At 40.9% G+C, this 21891-nt stretch overlaps 1 protein-coding gene across 1 annotated transcript in view; it reads right to left on the reverse strand.

Moving 5' to 3' along the window:
* CDH2 (cadherin 2) overlaps positions 1–21891 on the reverse strand; it is a 423873-nt gene that overhangs the window by 100835 nt on the left and 301147 nt on the right. The window contains exons 4-6 of the mRNA XM_030213715.1: positions 15443–15589; positions 14147–14302; positions 1346–1490 (exon numbers count right to left, since the gene is read on the reverse strand). Coding sequence (XP_030069575.1) covers positions 1346–1490; positions 14147–14302; positions 15443–15589 — 448 coding nt within the window. The remainder of the gene's footprint in view (positions 1–1345; positions 1491–14146; positions 14303–15442; positions 15590–21891) is intronic.

The raw sequence follows: 21891 nt of genomic DNA on the forward strand, positions 1-21891 counted from the left end.
CGTGTCCAATACATGTAGCCACGCTACCGCAGGCCACTTTTTGGCGCTCCTTTGTAAAAGGGTCCCTAGATAAATTATTTTTGATGTACTACAGCCCTGCTGAATATTAGCCTCATAGCATTTGCTAACACAATTCCTTTGCTTGGTTGATTTGCTTTAGGTAAGGTCATTTTTAAATCTGGGCACTCATATACAATAGAGGAGACGTCTCCGCCCCAACCAGAAATTAACATAGGGTGCCTGTGTACAAAAGTCCTATTTCCTCCACCACAGAAACCTGTGCAAGGTTGATTCAAGGCCTGTGAGCACAAATTCATAAGCCCCAAGCTATATTTTCTTCCAAGCATTCGGCAGCGCAGTCCCAGAAGATGGTGCACTGGCACCTATGAAAATTGGGTACAGGAGGCAGTTGCCTACATCTAAGTTCAGGAAAAGTTGGAGTCTATCAATAGATCCAGTGTGCTGTGCTTATTGTACGAGTTGTTTTTCAAGTCTTTTTTGTGACTCATTTATACATATTATTTAGGGGTCCTTTTTCAAAGGCATGCTGAAAAATGGCTTGCGGTAGTTTAGGCACAGGTTTTGGGCACGCGCCAATCCATTTTTCAGCGCGCCTCTGAAAAAGGCCTTTTTTTTTTTTTTTTTTTGCTGAAAATGGACGTGCAGCAAAATCAAAATTGCCATGTGTACATTTTGGGTCTGAGACCTTACCGCCAGCCACTGACCTAGCGGTAAGGAATCCGAGTGGTAATGACCTGCGCATCCATTACGCGTATCCGAAAATAAAAACTATTTTTCAGACATGCGTATCGGCCGCGAACCAAAAATGAAATTACCGCAAGAGCCACATGGTAGTCGGCGGTAACTCCATTTTGGCTCGCGTTGGGCACGCGTAGACACTTACGCGGCTTAGTAAAAGGACCCCCTTAGACTAATGCTTCCCAAGTCCAGTCCTGGAGTACCCGTTGCCAGTCAGGTTTTCAGGATATCCACAATGAATATGTATTGATTTGCATACACTGTTTCCACTACACACAAATCTGTATCATGAATATTCATTGTGGATATCCTGAAAACCTGACTGGCACGAGGTATTCCAGGAATGGTCTTGGGAAAAACTGGTTTAGACCAGGTTGAACTGTAAGTTTACAACAGGGAAGGCACTAGTTTCAATGCATGTGTTTTCAAAGGTCAACAAGTTTAAATAGAAATAACAATAGAAAAGCTGTCCTGGTCTTAGATCAGCCAAGGATTATCCAATAACAGCATTTCAAATATGACTGCTAACTTATTTTCAAGCCATCTTGTGTTAACATGAGAACAATACATGCTAAGCTGGTCTCACCTGGCTTGGATCCTTCAGGAACTGTTCCATTCCAAATCTGGTGTAAGAATTCAGGCCTGTTGTCATTCATATCAATGACATTAATGACAATATCGATGGGATTCTCCACCTGGTTTCCATTCACGTCCACTGCATGTGCCCTTAGCTAGAAAAACCCATTGAGATGTGTAAGAACTTCAGGAAGGAACCACACAAAGCAAAGTTAGGCAGAATTACTATTTTTGCTACAGATGTAAGATATTAGAAATCTTCCTGTCACTTCCCAAATGCTGGGCTTTCTCACAAAAAGGACTCGTCATTCTTTCCACACCTGCCCATTAAGAAGGCACTTCTGTAACACAGCATATTGACATTTATGCACAAGTTTACATACGTGTAACTACTAAAGTTCTGATTAAGTGCTACTCTATAAATACTTGCTTGACTACCATAGGGATGAATTCAGTAAACGGTGATCAAAATTTAGCGCTAACAGGCATTCCAGATCAGCACCCTTTATTGAATAGTGCATAACACCGGGATCCACATCAACTTAAACCTGGCATAAAACCTGCTGCGCAAGTTAGGTGCGGATCCCGGATATTCATGCATGGTGAACACCCCTGACTTGCCCCATGCTCCTCCCATGGTCACTCCCCTTCTGAGTTACACGCTATAAGATTTGAGCGCAGTTCATTACAGAATAGCGCTTAGCAAGATGTGAGTGCAAATAAAATATGTTGTGAATTAATGCCAATAACTGATTGCTAGCAGCCACTTATTAGCACTACCCGGCTCGTTATGCAATTTAGTTGTACATGCATCTTAGTGTGCAATTTTGCACATGGAAATCTGCATGCCGTGTACAGAATCTGACCTGTAGTGTGCATTTTCCAGCTCAAGCCTACATATGTAACTTGCAAAACACTAAGTTACACAGCTATCTGCAGCATTCAGGTGATAGCACCAGCTCAATGGCTGGCAGCAGTGTTCATGCTTAAGTGCCTATGTACTTATATACTCAATTACACCAGTATTCTATAAAGGAGAAGCAGGCGCCTACTTTCCCTTATACAAAAGGCTACTATCAGATGCTCTGATATAGAATTACCCTTTGAAGGATTCATTTTAAAAAGCATTTTCTGCAGGTAAAGCATCTTTTGCATGTGGAAAATGCATTCTTTAAAACTGCATAGGGGTATACGTGTGAAAAGTTAAGCACATCACAAGATTCGGCTTTCTTGTATGCTTGCCCTGGGATGGGTAGCATGGAATGGTTCTACTAATTGGGTTTCTGCCAGGTACTTGTGACTTAGATTGGAAATTATTGGCATTAATTGTTGGAAGCAGGATATTGGGTTAGATGGACCATTTGGTCTGAACCTGTATGGCTATTCTTATGTTCATATGTACATATATGCATTCCTTGGGGAACAGTTTGGTGGAGCTTAGACGAAGTCATACGTACACATGTATTTTATAAAATAAACCTGTAAGTGCACACATTTACAACTTTTCTTCGGAGAAGGTGCAAGTTTGTGTGAGAGAATCTGTGTGTTACTTGGGGGTTATTGTAAAAGGCACAGAGGTAACTGAAAAAAAACAAAAATACCCTACTCCATGTGAAAAAAAAAATCAAACTATGTATGAAATATGATGCCAAACTGTTGGTTACAATTATATTTGTATGAAGATTTCTAATTGCATGTGTTTCTATATACGCCTTTATAAAATACACACCTTTTGACATGTCACATAGATACCATGATTTGAAATTATCCACTAAATGTAGGCCCCAAGACATTTCTGCTCTCAAGATGACTCCCATGTCTCCCATGCTGTGCAAATTGAGGGATAGGGTTTAGGAGAGAAAGAGTAGCAGCTGGGTCCCAGAGTCGTACGAAAAAGCTGGTTCGGTTAAAGTAGTAAAACAAGGTGGTACATTCAGATTCTTGGAAATGATGAGATTGTGTGTTTGTTTCCATACAAAACTTCCCTTATTTTGCTTTATTTATATTCAAAGCATGTTTTTACAGTATTAAGACTAAGGAGACATTTGAAATAAAATCTTTAAAGAAGAGACATTGATTCAGAAAAATCACCTGAAGACACATCCGTCAGATCAATAGGCCATCGTCTACTCTTCGGCAAAGGCAACGTTACAAAGCCATGAAAAGAGCAGAAAATGCATAAACACACTTGGAAATCATAAAAATCAAGATAAACCAAAAGGACTGCCAAAAAATGATCATTTCTATGACCAGCGCACAGCTCTAATGATTATGCATGCAGAGAAGCCCATCTTTGCAGGGAGGCAGTTTTAAATGAAATATGCTAAACAGCTAGAAGAAAAATATATGACTGTGCAAACACAGCTTTGCTGTAACAGGAGCTCCGCTGAACTCAATCACAAAGGAACTTTAGCTGTTTAATCCTTACTGAACTCCTGCTCGATGCTAAAAAAAATTAAAAAGCTCTTTTTTATCGCTAAGCTAATTTAAGGAAACAATATCTAAAATGTTTTACTTTTCACTTTCAAAAAAGAAAAGCCTAAAAAATGCATGAAACTGCAACAACGCTGCTTTTCAAGGTCAAATGACAGTGCAAAAACCCCATAGAAAGAATCAATACAGAACTTAAAACCAAGATGCCTCTTACAGCTCCTACTGCGGTTTTTCTGAGCCTCAAGGGTAATTCGCAGAGCTTAGACTCTAATATAGACCTTTATTAACCACAAACAGAGCCAGATGTAAATGGCAGCTTACTCTCCCTCCTCCTCAGCTAAGAGAATGGCACATTTTAAGGCTCCCCCCATACAGTGTTTGGAAAAAGGAGGAAATGATAGGATTATTCTAATACTTGACAAGCTTCCATATAGTACAACAAGAAATATTCCACGCAGAAAAAAATGTATGGATATGGGATCATGATGTGAAATTGTATGGACAAATATTTAGAACACAGAAATCACAAGAAAACTCTTTACTTGAGAGGCTGGTGAATGCGTGGAGCAACCTACCAGCAGAGGTAGTTGCAACGTATACATATGTCTTGCACAGACATAGTGCAGTGGTAAAAGCACACAAGAGTGATGTAATAGTGAAATGAGGATGGGGGCTTCAATAGTGCTTAATCATATGAAACTTTGCTGCAGACAGGGGCTACAGCTGTATCAAAGTTTCAAGGAGGCTGCGGTAATCTGCACAGCGAACTTTGACTCCAACCTTACTATACACATAAATGTATTCAAGCTGGGATAAGGCGCCAAGATGTTGCAATATGCTCATATGAGTGCCGAGATGTTGCAATATGCTCATATGAGCATTAACGGGGTATTTTTCAAGCTTTGTGCTCTGGGAAAAGGTTTACGGCTACTAGGTTACACCAACTTCTAGACGGCTAGTACCACTGGGTTCTAAGCAGTTTACAAACTTAGGGCCCTTTTATTAAGGTGTATAGGTGCCTACGCAGGTCCAACACATGTTAAATTGGAACTACCGCCTGCCTACCACGTGCCCCGGGCAGCAATTCCTTTTTTGACTTGCATCCAAAGTTTTCTACTGCATGGTGCTAACCCGGCGGTAATTGGCAGTTTATGCACACTGACGCTTACTGTCCAGTTAGCCTGTAAGACCTTACCGCTAAGTTAAGGGGTGGTGGTAAGGTCTCAGGCCGAAAATGGACGCGCACTGGTTTTAATTTTGCTGCACATCCATTTTTGGCCTAAAAAAAAAAAATAATAAATAAAAAGGCCTTTTTTCCAGGCGCGTTGAAAAATGGACCTGCACATGTCCAAAACATGCGCCTACACCAGTGCAGGCCACTTTTCAGGGCGCCTAGAAAAAAGGCCCCCCTAAAGAATAAACCAAGACAGAAACTTGGGAATGACAATAACATCATAATATCAGAAGAAATGAACTATTATCATACAAATATTTTTAAAAGAGTAGTCTTAAAATATTTCCGGAAGAGGGCATAACTGTGCAAATTATCTAGCCTTAATGCTAGATCTTTTCAGACTCTTGCAGCCTGAAAAGCCGCACTTTAAATGTACACTTATGCACATAAGTGCTAGCATTCTAGATGCAAGTGGCATGTAAATGTGGGTGGCTAGTTTATAGAATCACTTTTCATATATTTATCCGAAATGTAAATCAACTTTCTACATTCTAATGGGTTGGAAGATCCGAGGCAACATGGCGTCCCCAAAAGTAGATCACGACAAACAAATCTGATTTCTTGACTGGGTAAAAAAAAAAAAGAACTGGATTGAGGTCAAATGCTGGATGTAGTCTACTTAGATTTCAACAAAGTCTTTAATACTGTTATAAGGGTCCATGCCCTGCCTATAACAGCAATACAGAGCCTGATGGCATCCTTCTGGATTTGATACTTCTGTACATTGCTTTAATGCGGTTTGACTTTTCATCCCCAGTTGGCATAGCGACACAGAATTGCTTGTGGAATACTTGGTGAAGCAACCATCTAGCTATTGCATCACTGCACTGCTGCTGCCCATTGGAATGGAACAACCGAAGCATCGTGTACTTATTACCGGGACATCTGATTCGGAATGTTCCAGACATTCTGGTGCCTGCTTCAACAGATTTGGGCTTATTTTTAATAGACAACCTCCAGAAATGTATTTATGGTCCATTTATATCCCACATTTTCCCACACATGCAGGCACAATGTGGCTTACAGAAAAATAGGAGGAATTACAAATTATGAAGATCCAGATAAGCGAAAAAGATAAAACAAGGGGGCATTGACTAACAGCGGAAAACTAAGCAGGGAGGGGAACGTAAGGGAATATTAATCAGCAGGAGAACTAGTGGAGTAGGTTGCAACAAAGAAGTATGTCTTCAGTAATTTCTTGAAGAGGGTGTGGTCCAGTTGCATTTTGAGGTGCCTTGGCAGAGCATTCCACAGTTTTGGGCAGCAATAGCGGAAAGACGAGGAAAAAATCTTCTTGTATTTGATGCCCCTGCAGCTTGGAAAGTGGAGTTGAAGATATGACCGGGCAGCAGGCACAGAATTCCTGGGTGGAAGATCAATCAAGCTCAGCATGTAGTCTGGGGCAAGCCCATAGATAATTTTATGGGTCAAAGCACAAACTTTAAAGGTAATACGTTCCTGTACAGGTAGCCAGTGAAGGTTGTAGCGCAGAGGCTGCGCATGTGCGAATCGATTCTCACCCAAATCAGTCTCGCGGCTGTTTTCTGGACTGTCTGGAACTTTTTTAGGAGAGAGAGTTTTGCAGCCCGCATAAATCCCACTGCAGCAATTAAGGTGGGACAATATTAGCCAGTGCACAAGGGTGCGGAACAGCTCTCTTGGATGCGCCGGAGCCTCCACATAGCATTAAACATTCGTTTGCAGACCAGTTGCACGTGGTTGTCGAACTGTAGGTGCACATCCAGATTCACACCTAAAAGCCGCAAACTGTTGGAAATTGGTAAAACATAGCCTTGAACTGGAAGAGTAGTTTCAGTAAGTGGACTATGGGGGGACGAGAGTATGATACATTGGGTTTTGTCCTTGTTGAGTTTGAAACTAAGCACCTGAGCCCAATGTTCGATTGTGGAGAAGCAAACTTCAATGAGACCAGCTATTTCGGATATGGAGGTATGAAAGGGGATGTAGATGGTTATGCCGTTGGCGTAGATGAATGGATTGAGGCCAAGGTCCGCTAAAGCCGTGGCTAATGGTACCAGCATGATGTTAAATAATGCTGGAGAAAACGGCGAACCCTGGGGTACCCCGAAAGAGGCAGACCATGGAGCAGAGATGGTTGAGTTCATGGTGACCCGATAGGATCTGGTGGTTAAGAAGCCCTTGAACCAGTGTAGAACTGACCCACCCACGCCGAAAGAGTCAAGAAGATGAAGGAGTATGTCGTGGTCTACCATATCGAAGGCGCTGGACATGTCTAATTGAAGCAAAAGTACTTTCCGACCAATGGATAGCTCGTTTGAAGTTTGATAAGCTGGTGACTAGTACTGTCTCAGTGCTGTAATGGGTAGGGAAACCTGACTGTGAATGGTGAAGGATGTCAAAGTTAGTCAGGAATTCATTCAACTGGAGGTTCACCATACTCTCCATAAGTTTGATAACCAATGGTATGGAAGCCACTGGGCGATAGTTGGAAAGAACATCGGATTTAGCCTTAAGGTTCTTTGGTATGGGAGTGAGTAGAATGTTACCATGCTCTGGCGGGAAAGTCCCAGTTTCTAGTATATAGTTGAGGTAGGAAGTCAGATCGTCAACAAAACATTTCGGAGCAACTTTCAAAAGGTGATTTGGGCAGACGTCCAGTCTGCAGTATTTATTAGAGAACTTTGTGAGGGCAGTGGATATGTTGTCAAATAATAGAACATTGAAGGTGGTCCATGTACGATCAGCCGGGCAGGAATCCTCGGGCTTTGGCAAGGAGCCTAAGAATGCGTCCACAGCTGGAATACTACTAACACAGCTGGAATACTACTAACCGATGTTGAACGCAAGGCTAGGATTTTCTCTTTGAAATAAGTTGCGAGTTGGGTGGCAGATGGAAGGTCTCCATCAGAGACTTCTAACCTTCGGGTATCAAGGAAGGAGTTTAGAAGGTGATGCACCTTTTTAATGTCCCGGCCCGCAGACTGCAATGTAGTTGAAAAATAAGTTTGTTTTGCTTGCCGGATGGCGTATTTATATTTTCGATGGCAGTCTTTCCATGCACTAAGTGCTAGATCACTTTTTCGCTTGCACCAAGCTCTTTCTAGTCTTCTGGTCTCAGTTTTTAGAGCTTTAAGGCTGGCAGAGAACCAAGATGTGGAACTGCGGATGTAGGAAGTTTTGAGGCGTAATGGCGCAAGACAGTCTAACACGGCCAGACATCTAGTTTCCAGATCGGTAAGGTAGCGAGTTGATTGTGTATTGAACATGCTGTCAGCACTATAAAAATACTTCCAGAATAGAGAAGGATCAATGACGCATCTAGAATAGTATGTGTAAGTCTTTCGAGGCTGGGGGAGACCTGAGATTCGCCAACGGAGAGTAAAATGCAGTTTGTGATGGTCAGACCAGGAAGTTTCGGACCAACTAATGTCACGCAGGAGGAAATTGGCATCGTCCAAAAATTTAAAAGAGAGAAGATCTAATGAATGCCCTTTGCAGTGGGATGGGCAAATGTCGGGGCAATTTAGGTCCCAAAGTCGAAGGAAGTCAAAGAATTGAATAGTGTCGGGTGAACTAGATTGGTCTAAGTGGAGGTCAAGGTCTCCCAGCAGAAGGATGTTAGAATTCACCACACAGATATGGGCGATAAAGTCCAGTAGGTCAGATTGACTACTATTCCAGTGAACTGGTGGCCTGTAAAACAACACACAAACTAGGTGATTTTAAAGTGATGAGTGATGTACGGTGATTGCAGCGATTTCCAGCGAGGCAGATAAGAGTTGCGAGCATGGCTCAACCTTGAGGTAGGAGCGGTATATAAGTGCGATACCACCACCACCTCTTCTGTTTGTCCTGTCCCAGTGGATGATCTTATATCCCTTAGGGCAGAGATCCAGTACGATGGGGTCTTTGGGAGTTCTAATCCAGGTTTCTGTGATGAACAGCATGTCTAGTGCCTCTGAAGTAATCCAAATGGGTTCGGGGACTTTCCTGGATTCTAGGAACTACACCTTTAGTGACGTAGAATGTGCAGGACTTTGTAAGAGGCCTCTGCAAAGATCAACTGAGCTGCTGCTTGCTTTTTCTTCAGACATGAACTGCCATCGTGTCAAGTGTCTACTAGCTGTATTCTGCACGGCACATCTTTACTTTGCCTGGACATCAGAACTTTCTGCGAGCTGTTCATCTGTTTGTTTTTGTTCATCTTCTCTTGTTTTTGTGATCTTTTTGTGAGGAATGTAAACAAAAACAAGAGAAGCAGGAAGCCTATATGGTTCTCCAAACAAGTAGCTGAAAAAATAAGAGCAAAAGAGGCTTTGTTCAAGAAATACAAAAGAATGCAACGAGAGGATCACGGAAAAGATTATAGGATTAAACTCAAAGAAGCAAAGAGGGACATATGGCTAGCGAAAGCGCGAGTGGAAGAAAAATGGCTAAAGATGTAAAAAGAGGTGACAACCTTTTTCAGATATATTGGAGAAAGGAGAAGAGATAGGAATGGAATTGTGAGACTGAAAGATAAAGAGAATGGCGATAAAGTGAACATGTTAAACAATTATTTCACTTCGGTGTTCAAGGAGGAAAATCATGAAGAAGGACCGCGGTTGACTGCCGAGGGAACATCTGGGAATGGAGTGGATACTGCATTGTTTACGGAACAAAGAGTTTATAAATAGCTTGAGAATCTGAAGGTGGACAAAGCTATGGGGCGGATGGGATACAGGAAGGTCCTGGCGGGACCTCTTAAAGATGTATTTAATACATCTTTAAAGACGGGACAGGTTCTGCGGGATTGGAGATGGGCGGATGTGGTCCCTCTTCACAAAAGTGGAGACAGGGAAGAAGTGGAAATCTACAGACCGGTAAGTCTCACACCAGTGGTAGGAAAAATATTGGAATTGATGCTGAAAGAAAGGATAGTTAATTTTCTAGAAGCCGACGGGTTACAGGACCCGAGGCAACATGGCTTTACCAAAGGAAAATCCTGCCAAACGAATCTTATTGACTTCTTTGACTAGGTGCCCAAAGAACTGGATGAAGGACGTGTGCTAGATGTAATCTACTTGGACTTCAGCAAAGCCTTTGATACGGTCCCCCACAGAAGACTCGTGAATAAGCTGAAAGGGTTGAACTTAGGACCGAAAGTGGTGAACTGGATAAGAAACTGGTTGACCGACAGGTGGCAGAGCGTGGTGGTAAATGGAATCCGCTCGGAGGAAATGAAGGTGAGCAGTGGAGTTCCTCAGGGGTTGGTGCTGGGGCCTATTCTGTTTAACAAATTTATGGGAGATATTGCTGAAGGGTTAGAAGGAAAGGTGTGCCTTTTTGTGATTGACACTTAAATAGCCAATTGAGTGGATACCCTGGAGAAAGTAGAAACGATGAGAAGGGATTGCCAAACCTTAGAAGAATGGTCGAGGGTCTGGCAGTTAAAATTTAATACTTATCTCTCTCTGGGGCAGAAGTTTGAACAGATTGAAGAGGAGAGAGATGGCTAAGTGGGAGATCTGTGAGAAGCAAGTTGTAATAGTCTAAGTGAGAGATGATAAGAGTGTGGATGAGGGTTCTGGTAGTGTGCTCATAAAGGAAAGGGTGAATTTTGGTGATGATATACAGAAAGAAACAACAGGTTTTAGCAGTCTGCTGAATATGTGCAGAGACGGAGAGGGAGGAGTCGAAGATGACCCCAAGGTTACGAGCTGATGAGACAGGAAGGATGAGAGTGTTATCCACAGAAATAGAGAATGGGGGAGGAGGAGAGGTTGGTTTAGGGGGAAAGATAAGAAGCTCAGTCTTGGTCATGTTTAGTTTCAGATGGTGCTGAGACATCCAGGCAGGCCAAGCTCATGGAAGGGATTGTTGAGAAGCAACTAATGGACTACCTAACCAGTCACACAATTCTACATGATTCGCAATGGGGATTCAGGCCCCAGTTTAGCACAGAAATGGTCTTAACACTGTTGGCAAACTTTAGAAAAGAAATAAAAAAGGGGATAAAGATAATACTACTACAATTCAACATGTTTTCAGTGTTTGACATGGTTGATCACTAAATTCTACTAAAACTTCTATATGAAATTGGAATCGGTGGAACAGTCCTCAGCTGCTTCCAAGGCTTCCTGACTGCTGGGACACACCAAGTGAAGATGAACCAAAAATTATCAGCACCCTGGAAAGCAATTTGCAGGGTCCCACAAGGATCCCCACCTCACCAACACTATTCAACATAATGATGATCCCTCTGGCAAAACTCCTAGCAAAGGAAGGTTTTCATCCCTTCAGCTACGCAGATGATGTGTCCGTTTATATTCCCTTTGAATATAACTTGAAAGAAATAAAGGGGAAGATTAGCCAAGGGATCAAGCTGCCGGAGGCCTGGGCAACCACCTTCAAACTAAAAAAGAACAAGGAAAAACACAGTTTCTAGTGCTTACTTCCCATACTGCCAAGGAATCTACCCTAGCTTCGAGACTGACTGAACCAACTACCCAATCCTAAAGATCCTAGGATTCACGTTGGATCAAAATCTCATACACAAAGATCAGGCAGCAACTGTAACAACTTGGATGTTCCAAATTCTTTCCAAACTGAGAAGGATAAGGAGTTGCTTTACCAGAGACATATTTCACAAGCTGGTACAGTCGATGGTCTTAACGCACTGCAATGGAATATATGTGGGTTGCAAAGAAGAAATCCTGAAAAAACTCCAAACTGCACAGAACACAGCAGCAAGACTAATACTAAAAAAGAAAATCTCATTACGATACAGCACGACCATTGCTACAAGATCTTCACTGGCTCTCAATAAAGAAACACATCACATTCAAAATATACACCCAAGTCTACAGAATAATATTTGGAATGGCCTCGGCCTATATGAGAGATGTGATTGACCTACCACTCAGGAATGCAAAAGCTGAGTTCATTCCTACCTAAGGGATCCTTTTACTAAGGTGTGCTAAAAAATGGCTTGCGCTGTTGTTGGCGCATGTATTGGACGCGCACAGGTCCGTTTTTCAGTGCAACTGTAAAAAAGGCCCTTTTTTTTGGACAAAAATGAATGCGAGGCAAAATGAAAATTGGCGCACACCCATTTTGGGCCTGAGACCTTACCGCCACCCATTCACTTAGCGATAAGGTCTCACATGTTAACCGGGCGGTAATTGTCTGCACATGTACAATGCCAATTACCGCCCAGTTAGTACTGCGCAGTGGATGCGTGTAAAAAATTAATTACCGCTTGGGCCATGCGGTAGCTGGGTGGTAGTTCTGAATTGGCACTCGGGTGCGTGTAGGCGCCTACGTGGCTTAGTAAAAGGGTCCCTAAATCTCCATTACCCAAAATGCCAGAAATTAATTTATAAGACCATACACTCGGTAGGCTTCTCATACCAATGCACAAACCTGTGGAACGCCCTACCCAAAAGCACAGGTGCGTAAGTCAAGACTTCAAATTTTGCACCATTTCCTTCAGAAATTTCTACTACGAGGACCAGAAATAATCTCATGATAATGTAGACCAGCCACAGTTCTCTCAGGGGTCCTTTTACTAAGGTGCACTGAAAAATGGCCTGCGCTGTTGTAGACGCATGTATTGGACGTGCGCAAGTCCATTTTCCAACGCACCTGCAAAAAAGGCGCTTTTTTGACCAAAAATGGACATATGGCAAAATAAAAATTGGCACGCACCCGTTTTGGGTCTGAAACCTTACTACCACCCATTGACCTAGCATTAACCGGGCAGTAATGGTCTACGCACGTACAATGCTGATTACCACCCGGTTGGTGCGCTTAGTGGATGTGCGTAAAAAATGAAATTACCGCCTGGGCCACACGGTAGCCAAAGAGTTGTTCAAAACAGACATGCGTAGGACGTACGTATGCATCTATGCAGCTTAGTAAAAGGGCCCCTCAGTTCTTCCATTGTTTATGATCTCATTCACATAAAGCTTTGCTTCCTGGGTGGTCTCTCTGCCTTGTGATGCTATCATCCTCACATTCTCAGCACACATTATCATTTGCTTCCAGCTTAGGTTTTTTTTGCGCCTTTTTCCCTATTTCCAGCAGTCGAGCCCATATCCCGCTTTTAGCACTTTGTTCCTGCATCTCTTGCTGAACCCACGACTCTTGATTTCGTCTTTTTAAAGGTATGAAATCACAAACCTCTTCATTCTATAAAGTTAGGCACCAATTGCAAGTGTAAGATATAGAATACTAGCACTTATTTATTTAGGCATTTATATCCCACACTTTCCCGCCCATGGGCAGGCTCAATGTGGCTTACTTATGTGTGAGACTGCTACAGTTACATGCATAAGTGCTAGCTAGGGATTAAGCAGTATTCTAAACTTTAGTATGCAGCTCACTTAGTGTGTAAATGCAAGAGGATGTGCCTCACATTTATACATAAAATACTGTAAGTTAATATGCAGTAAAGAGCCACATTTAGGTACTAATCATTTCTATAGTGCTACTAGACGTACTCAGCGCTGTATACAATATGGGTCTTATTCAATAAAGGTTATGCTCCTAAAATTTATGAGCATAATTTATGCTCCAAATTTATGGTCCTAAATTACGAGCATACTCTATGCTCCAAAATAGATTATGCTCATAATTTATGAGCATAACCTTTATAGAATAAGGCCCTATATGCAGACACTTTCTCTGTCCCTAGAGGGCTTACAATCTAAGTTTTTGTACCTGGGGCAATGGAGAATTCAGAGGTTCTTTTACAAAGGAGCGCTAGTGTTTTTAGTGCGCACTAAATGCTAGCAATGCCCACAGGAATGGGCTGCTCTAGCGTTTAGCAAGTGCTTATTTTTAGCGCGTGCTAAAAATGCTAGTGTGCCTTTGTAAATAACTTGCCCAAGGTCAAATGGAGCTGCAGTGAGAATCAAACCCAGGTCACCAGGATCAATGCCCACTGCATTAACCATTAGGTCACTCCTCCAGGTACACTTGTTTATACCTGCTAAATATTGGCACATAAATGCCGATTATGGTAGTATTCTACAATAGGATTCTGTTGCCTAGAATTCGCGTTTAGTATGCCGCATTTTGGTGCCTAAATTTTGACAATCTTCATAGCATTGCCCCTGAAATGTCTAAGACAGATATTTCTTCTAGGACTTTAGATTTACAAATCAAAAGAACACTTACATGGAAAGATGCTATCTGCTCCCGATCTAAGGGTTTTGTCACCGACAGCTGACCTGTAATTGGACTTATGATGAAGATACCAGTGGGAGGCTGGTCTGCTCCTGGTCCAGTTACACTGTACCGCAGTGAAAGGCTTTTATCACGATCAGACCTAATCTAATTGGCATAAAAAAAGAAAGCTTGTTACACCAACATGCAAGATAGTCCGATAACTTGAAAAAGTTTAATACCAAATACTTTCAATTACAATTTATAAGTCAAGCTGGCAGTTGTATGCCTTGGACACCAATGCTAAAACCTGAAAACACAACACAAATATGCATCCAAGCATGACAAGCAGAATGTTAAGGCCTGATTTAATATGTCTTTCTCCCCATTCTGTATCTATCGGAAATTACACTTATTAAACAAGATCCTTAATTGCAATTTCTAAGGGACAATTTTGGGTAAGACATCAAGAGGAGACCCCAGAAAAATAAATCTAAGCATCAAAAGGTGCAAAAAGGTTTTGTTTTGTTTTTAAACGTATGATGGGTAGAAGGGCCAATACACGGAAATTACACTTATTAAATAAGATCCTTAATTGCAATTTCTAAGGGACAATTTTGGGTAAGACATCAAGAGGAGACCCCAGAAAAATAAATCTAAGCATGAAAAGGTGCAAAAAGGTTTTGTTTTGTTTTTAAACATATGATGGGTAGAAGGGCCAATACACGGAAAAGACAAATATACAGAAGATGATTTTGCTGTATGCTCTGGATTAGAAACATTTCAGTTTAAAGGGCTGCTTCTGAGGTGCCCTTTTAGCACAATAAAAATTATATTTTGTTTTCAATTACCTGCCACAAAAAAGACCTGTAAATCATTCTGAAAGAGTAAATCAAAATGCAGTGCTAGAAAGATCCTTCTTGTTCTCCACCTGACTGTTGTGAAATTTCCTTACCAGCGGGTGGTGGACTGAATTGTCAATGCCTCTCTACTTCTCTCCCTCATAAATTCTCTTCTGCTGTGAATTTTAGCGTTCAGTTCCAAGATGGTGGCTGTTAAGAGTACTGTATTATCAGAACTGTAGCAGTCAGGAGAAGAAGATGGCACTGTCCTGCATGCCTTCTTACACTTTCAGAAGTGATTTTATTGCAAACTCTGTCCTCCCCACCCCAAACAAGAAGATCCATCCAGAACTAAGAGAGTTCACTGGAACCAAATTCAGTGCTCAATAACACTCTCTTTAACACTGAACTGCTGCTCTAGGTTTTTCACAATCTTATCTAGCATTTTCAGTTTTGATGAGCTTACCCGAACTAATTCCTGAGGAAAGGAACCTCTGGAGTTTTCTGGAACATTAATTGGAGGGATGACCCAGTCTCTTTTCCGCCTGTACAGATGACCATCATGTTTCTCTCGCTTGGCTGGAAACAAAATCTCTCTGATTTTCTGAGATTCCTTACAAAGGAAAAGTGGAAACCACATAAACACAATGTGAAATATCTGTGGTAAATCCAAAGCTGTAAAAAAGATATTCAATCTAAACGCATCACTGCTGCGGGATATTAAAATATCAAGACTGCAAGGTGGTTCGCAAAATTCACAGTGCTTTGGGAAAGCAAAGAACATGTACGTTTTTTATAACAACTGTTTCAACATCAAACCAGAAACTCTCCTATAGTTAAATGTTCTTGCTGGAAAAACTATATGAAATTTAAATGCATTTCATGAGAGTTCCTCAACTCCATCACCCACCCATCATGTTTTTTGCAGCGAACAGCTGTTAGCATGCTATGGAATGTATTAGTACAATCTCATAGATCTCATTAGATAGAACTACAGTTCAGAAAATGTGCAACTTTACATTAAATTCAGATCTGGGTGTTCTAAAGTATAATTTGACTTCCAAGTGAAGTTTAATACGGTAAGGAATGTCTCAAATATTTATGAGCCTATTAAATCCCACAGAATTAATGCTGTAATTATTTTAAACCTATGTCAGCCAAGATGGATGCTATAGATGACCCACTTTCCACACTGGGTATTAATCTCTGCCGGGTGTCAACATTTCTTTACCATTCCTCTCCCGGTGTCTGCAGTCACCACAGCCATTAGCTCCTGATGACTCAAGGCAGGGGAGCTGCTGAATGATTTTTTCCTGAGTCTTGCAGAGATAAATTCTCAGGTCCTATTTCAGAACTTTATGCTCCTCAATGAAAGATGTATGGAGTAAAACAATGTATGGTATACTCCAGGAAAGGGTTTAGGGCAAACACGGAGTCTTTGCCACACTGCACGGACTGTATGATTTCAGAAGAACAAGTCAATCTCAGGGCCTCAGAAGGTTCCAGTATCCGATGCACCAACATGCTTATTCTCACCAAGAAGAAAACCATGTCTTTTTCAATTGACACAATTCATGGGTTAAAACACACTTAGGAGTTCTTTCACTATGCTACGCTAATGATTAGCACAAGCTAAATGCCACACAGCCCATTGTATACCTATGAGCTGCATGACACTTAACGCACACTTATTTATTTGCGTTTGCTAAAAGGACCCCTTTGTGATGTTATATAGGGTTATTTTAATCAGACATATCTCTCTCTCTCTCTCTCTCTCTCTCTCTCTCTCTCTCTCTCTCTCTCTCTCTCTCTCTCTCTCTCTCTCTATCTATCTATCTATCTATATATATATATATATATATATATATATATATACATACATACATACATACATACATACATACACACACACACACACTGAAGAAATAGCAGCACGGTTACGGCTCAAGGGATGTTTTAGAGGTGAAGGCTTATTCAAGGTGAAGGCCGACCAAACTAACAGACATGACTGTAGCTGGAATGGTATGTAAACAGGAGTTCAGGAAACAGAAAATAAGATAATATAAATGTAGCAGGGAGTTTTTGGCTGAACAACACAAGAGAAAAGGATGATGATTGAGAAGAATGAACTAATGTTTTATGAAAGGGCTTTGTATGGAAACAGCATATAAGCAGCAGTCTGATGAGTAAATGTTTGAGACAGTCTCAGCCAATACTTTTGTATAAGCAAAACGTACTCCTATGAGAAAATCTTTAATTCTGCATACTCTATTGGTAAGTTAATAAACTGCTTTTCTCATACACGTGGCCTGGTCTTTTATCATTCCAATCTTTTATTTGTATGATTGTTGGGATGGTGGTAAAAAGACCTAAATCTTAACTAATATATATATATATATATATATATATATATATATATATATATATATATATCCATAGATAGATAGATAGATAGATAGATAGATATACACACACACATACACGCACGGTGATTAGAAAAAAAGGAAAACCCTACATTTTGTCCTCTAACTTTGCTGTTTAACAGCGTAATTTAAGCAAATTTGGGTAATTTGTACCAAAATAAGGGCTCCTTTTATAAAGCAGTGCTACCGATCAGCAGCGCACTGAATGTGAAGAAGACCATTCAATTCCCATGGGCTTCTTCGCATTCTGCCCAGCACATGCTAATCGGTAGTGCTGTTTTGTAAAGGGAGTTTGTAACTCAACAAAAAAAGTTACTTCAGTTTTTACTAAATATAAGCTAGACAACTGTTTTAAGTTTTATTCAAATTTTTGTGCCTTACATTTTACAAGATACGTGACAATAGCATTAAGGTGTGGCAACATATATTGTTACTGCCTTGTATTCAATACATTTCTGCATGTTTACAGATTTAAACAGGTGCATAATAACTCACGGTGGGCTTCTTTTACAAAGCCGCGCTATCGATTCTCAGTGCAGCAAATGAGAGGAAGCCTATTCAATTCCTATGCGCTGCTTTGTTAAAAAAAAAAAAAAAAAGCTCGGTATGAGGTAAAAATATGTGGGTTCCCTTTGATATCTGTTCACAATCCTGCTTATAATCGAACGAGAAAAACGCCCAAGTTCCGACCTAAATCGGGAGATGGACGTTTATCTCACAAATACGAATAACGCGGTATAATCGAAAGCCGAACTTGGACTTTTTCAACTGCACTCCATTGCAGAAGCGTACAAAGTTGACGGGGGCGTGTCGGAGGCGTGGTGAAGGCGGGACTGGGGCATGGTTATCACCCGAACAGAGATGGGCGCCTTTCGCCAATAATGGAAAAAAAGTATGCGTTTGTAGCTAGAATTTAGGGCACTTTTCCTGGACCCTGTTTTTTCACGAATAAGGCCCCAAAAAGTGCCCTAAATGACCAGATTACCCCCAGAGGGAATCAGGGATGACCTCCCTTGACTCCCCCAGTGGTCACTAACCCCCTTCCACCACAAAAAATGATGTTTCACAACTTTTTATTTTCACCCTCAAATGTCATACCCACCTCCCTGGCAGCAGTATGCAGGTCCCTGGAGCAGTTGTTAGGGGGTGCAGTGAACTTCAGGCAGGTGGACCCAGGCCCACCCCCCTACCTGTTACAATTGTGCTGCTTAATGCTTAGTTGCCCAACCCCCCCCAAACCCACTGTACCCACATGTAGGTGCCCCCCTTCACCCCTTAGGGCTATAGTAATGGTGTAGACTTGTGGGCAGTGGGTTTTGAGGAGGATTTGGGGGGCTCAACACACAAGGGAAGGGTGCTATGCACCTGGGAGCTCTTTAACCTTTTTTTTTTGTTTTTGTAAAAGTGCCCCCTAGGGTGCCCGGTTGGTGTCCTGGCATGTGAGGGGGACCAGTGCACTACGAATCCTGGCCCCTCCCACGAACAAATGCCTTGGTTTTATTTGTTTTTGAGCTCGGCGTTTTCATTTTCCATTATCACTGAAAAACAAAAACGCCCAGCTCACAAATTGTCGAATAAAACATGGACGTCTATTTTTCGCGAAAATACGGTTCGGTCCGCCCCTTCACGGACCTGTTCTCGGAGATAAACGCCCATGGAAATAGACATTTTCGTTCGATTATGCCCCTCCACGTAGCATAAGCAATGACATCACAGCGTCACCACTTTGCTCAGTAGAAAAGTAAGCAAGCAGCAAGTTCTGGTGGTCAACTACAACATTTATTTTGATACAAGTTACTCAAATTTGCTTAAACTATATTGTTAATCCACAAAGGTAAAAGGCAAAATCTAGGGATTCCTTTTTTCCAATCACTGAGTATGTGTGTGTATATATATATATATATATATATATATATATATATATATATATATATATATATATATATATATATATATAATTTTTAAAACTAACATTTTACTGTTAATAGTAGGAAGGGGAGGACTTCAACTAAACCAAAACTACTACCAAAAAGTTTTTAATTATCAAAACAAAAAATTGTAGTGGAGGAAAAGACATCAATCATAAATTTCATAACCCATCCCACAAAAAAAAAAAAACGTTTGATCCAATCTTTCAAACTAGATAATATCAAAACAAAGCTCAAAAATGCAGTGTTCCATGCTTGATGGAGTAATCTTCACTCAACAAGTCTTTTCCTGTATAAGGCATGGGACACTGTATTCAAGATAATATCAAAACAAAACTTTTATTTTTTTTTATAATTTGGGAAAAAAAATTGGTAACATTGTTTTAGTTGAAGTTTTCCCATTTCTACTACTAAGAGTAAAATACAATTTTTGATTTTCTATTATTGTTTACTCTTTCCTTTTTTTGACTGCTCTAAATACATATATACAGGGTGAGGCAAAAAAATAAAAACTAACCCCCTAGAGTTTCTTGCTGTTTTCTCAGCAACCGCATGGGATTTCAAAGTGAGATTTTACAGCTTTATTTGTTGCTACTATCTATGTCAATGTGCTGAGTGGAATGAGATTATCTTTACACACAGCAAAGTTATACACTTTTTACTTGACCACCCAGTGACTTTCACACATTTATAAAAATGATTGCACTGTAAATCTACCATTACTAACCCCCCCTCCAAAAAGAACATCACAAAAAAACGGGGTACCAGATTTCTGTTAATGACATAACAGTGATGTAGACTTTTGTCTGGGAAGCAAAGCTGGAGGCTTATCACAAGCTCCACCCAAAGCCGCAAATAATTGCTAAACACAAGGAAGCACTATAGATGAATCTGGGACAGCCTGCCACAGGGACCAATGGAAAGGCTGTTGAGAACTTCCTAAAGTGACTGAAGGCCTGTGTTAAAGCTGGGGGTGGACACAGTGGGAGTATTCACAGTGACTGTGTAATTCTAACACATTGTTAATTGTATTCTTTGAATTATGTTATTTTACTGTGTTTTAGCTCGAACATTTTTAATATACAAAAATTGCTAGGTATTAAGGCTAAAATATCAGTAACATCAATATAGCTTAAGATAATTAAATGTTGTTTAAGAGTATTACGTACGTATGGGACTAGATTCTATATGTAGCGCCTGAAAATTCCACGTGTAAAAAAAATACACCTAGGCGTAATCTCTAAAATATGCCTAATTTTTATAGACTAGGCTTAAATTTCTGCATGGTATATAATAATGCTGAGCGCCTCTCCATGATACCAAATGTAGTAGCGGCCATTTACGCCATCTTTTACTTGGTGTAAATCCCGACGCTTAAATTAGGTGCAGAGTAGGTGTATTATACAACAAAGCACACCAATTTTATAAATGCCCACGCCCAAAGCCACGACCCCTGTTCAACTACGCAACTTAGAATATAGGCGCACCACGCTACCAAATATGCTTAGCGAGATGTGCGTGTAAATCTTAATGCCAATTAGTGCTAATTGCTTGTTAGAACCCAACTGACAGCACTGAGTAGCTAGTTATCCAATTAAGCTATGCACATTGTTAGAATACAATTCGATTTCTGCACAGAAATTAAGGCGCCACATATAGAATCCCAGGGATGACGACTAAATAAGTATGTAAAATTTCTCGTTGAAATCAAAAGTGGTTACTGAAAAACAGCAAAAAACTCAAGGGGGTTACTTCTTTTTTTGCCTCACCCTGTATGTGTGTGTATTATATACACACACGCACACACACGTACATATACATATTATGCGGTGTGAAGAAAAGCAGAACATATATTACAATAATACACTGGAAAACATTACCTCTGTGTGCCTGCTGGAACACATTCCATATGATGGCATTTAATGGAGATGAGATTTGTGGATTTTCCTGTTCTAAATTTGTCCGATTTGCAACAGTTTCCACCAGAGGGCATTCAACCAGCCCAAAAGGACTGCAGTCAGGAACAATTTATTCTCCTTTTTTCCCTATAACTCTCTAATCTAGATTACTACGTACCAGAAAGGTTTTCTTTCCACTGCTGTATGTGGCTGATACATTCCACTGCTAATAAATATGGCTGATACATTACAATTAATTCCCTAAATATCTAAACTGTAGCTTGTATACTGTGCAGATCCCAGCTGGAGGTTCAAGGCGGTTTACATAAGGGGACAGTTTGAATAGGGAGAACTAGGGAAAGGGAAGGGGTGGAGGGTGGGGAGAGGTTAAAGATCAGCAAGCATAGGTAGTCGTCTCGAAGACTAGGGGAGGGAGGCGGAAGAAGTTAATTGAATAGTAGGGTCTTCAGTTTTATGCTTTGCTTCAAGTAGTTCGACTCAGAGCAGATTGTGGTTGGAAGAGAGTTCCATTCCGCAATGGCTCATAAGGTGAACATAGAGTTTATCTGCCTTTTATATTTAGAGTTTTGGGCAGTCAGGTACTTTAGGAAGGTGTTGTCTCGAAGTCTGGCAGAGTCATAGAAGCAGTGAGTGAATATTTGGGTC

The sequence above is a fragment of the Microcaecilia unicolor genome, chromosome 1 (genome assembly GCF_901765095.1).
Source record: "Microcaecilia unicolor chromosome 1, aMicUni1.1, whole genome shotgun sequence".
In the NCBI taxonomy this organism is placed as follows: Eukaryota; Metazoa; Chordata; class Amphibia; order Gymnophiona; family Siphonopidae; genus Microcaecilia; species Microcaecilia unicolor.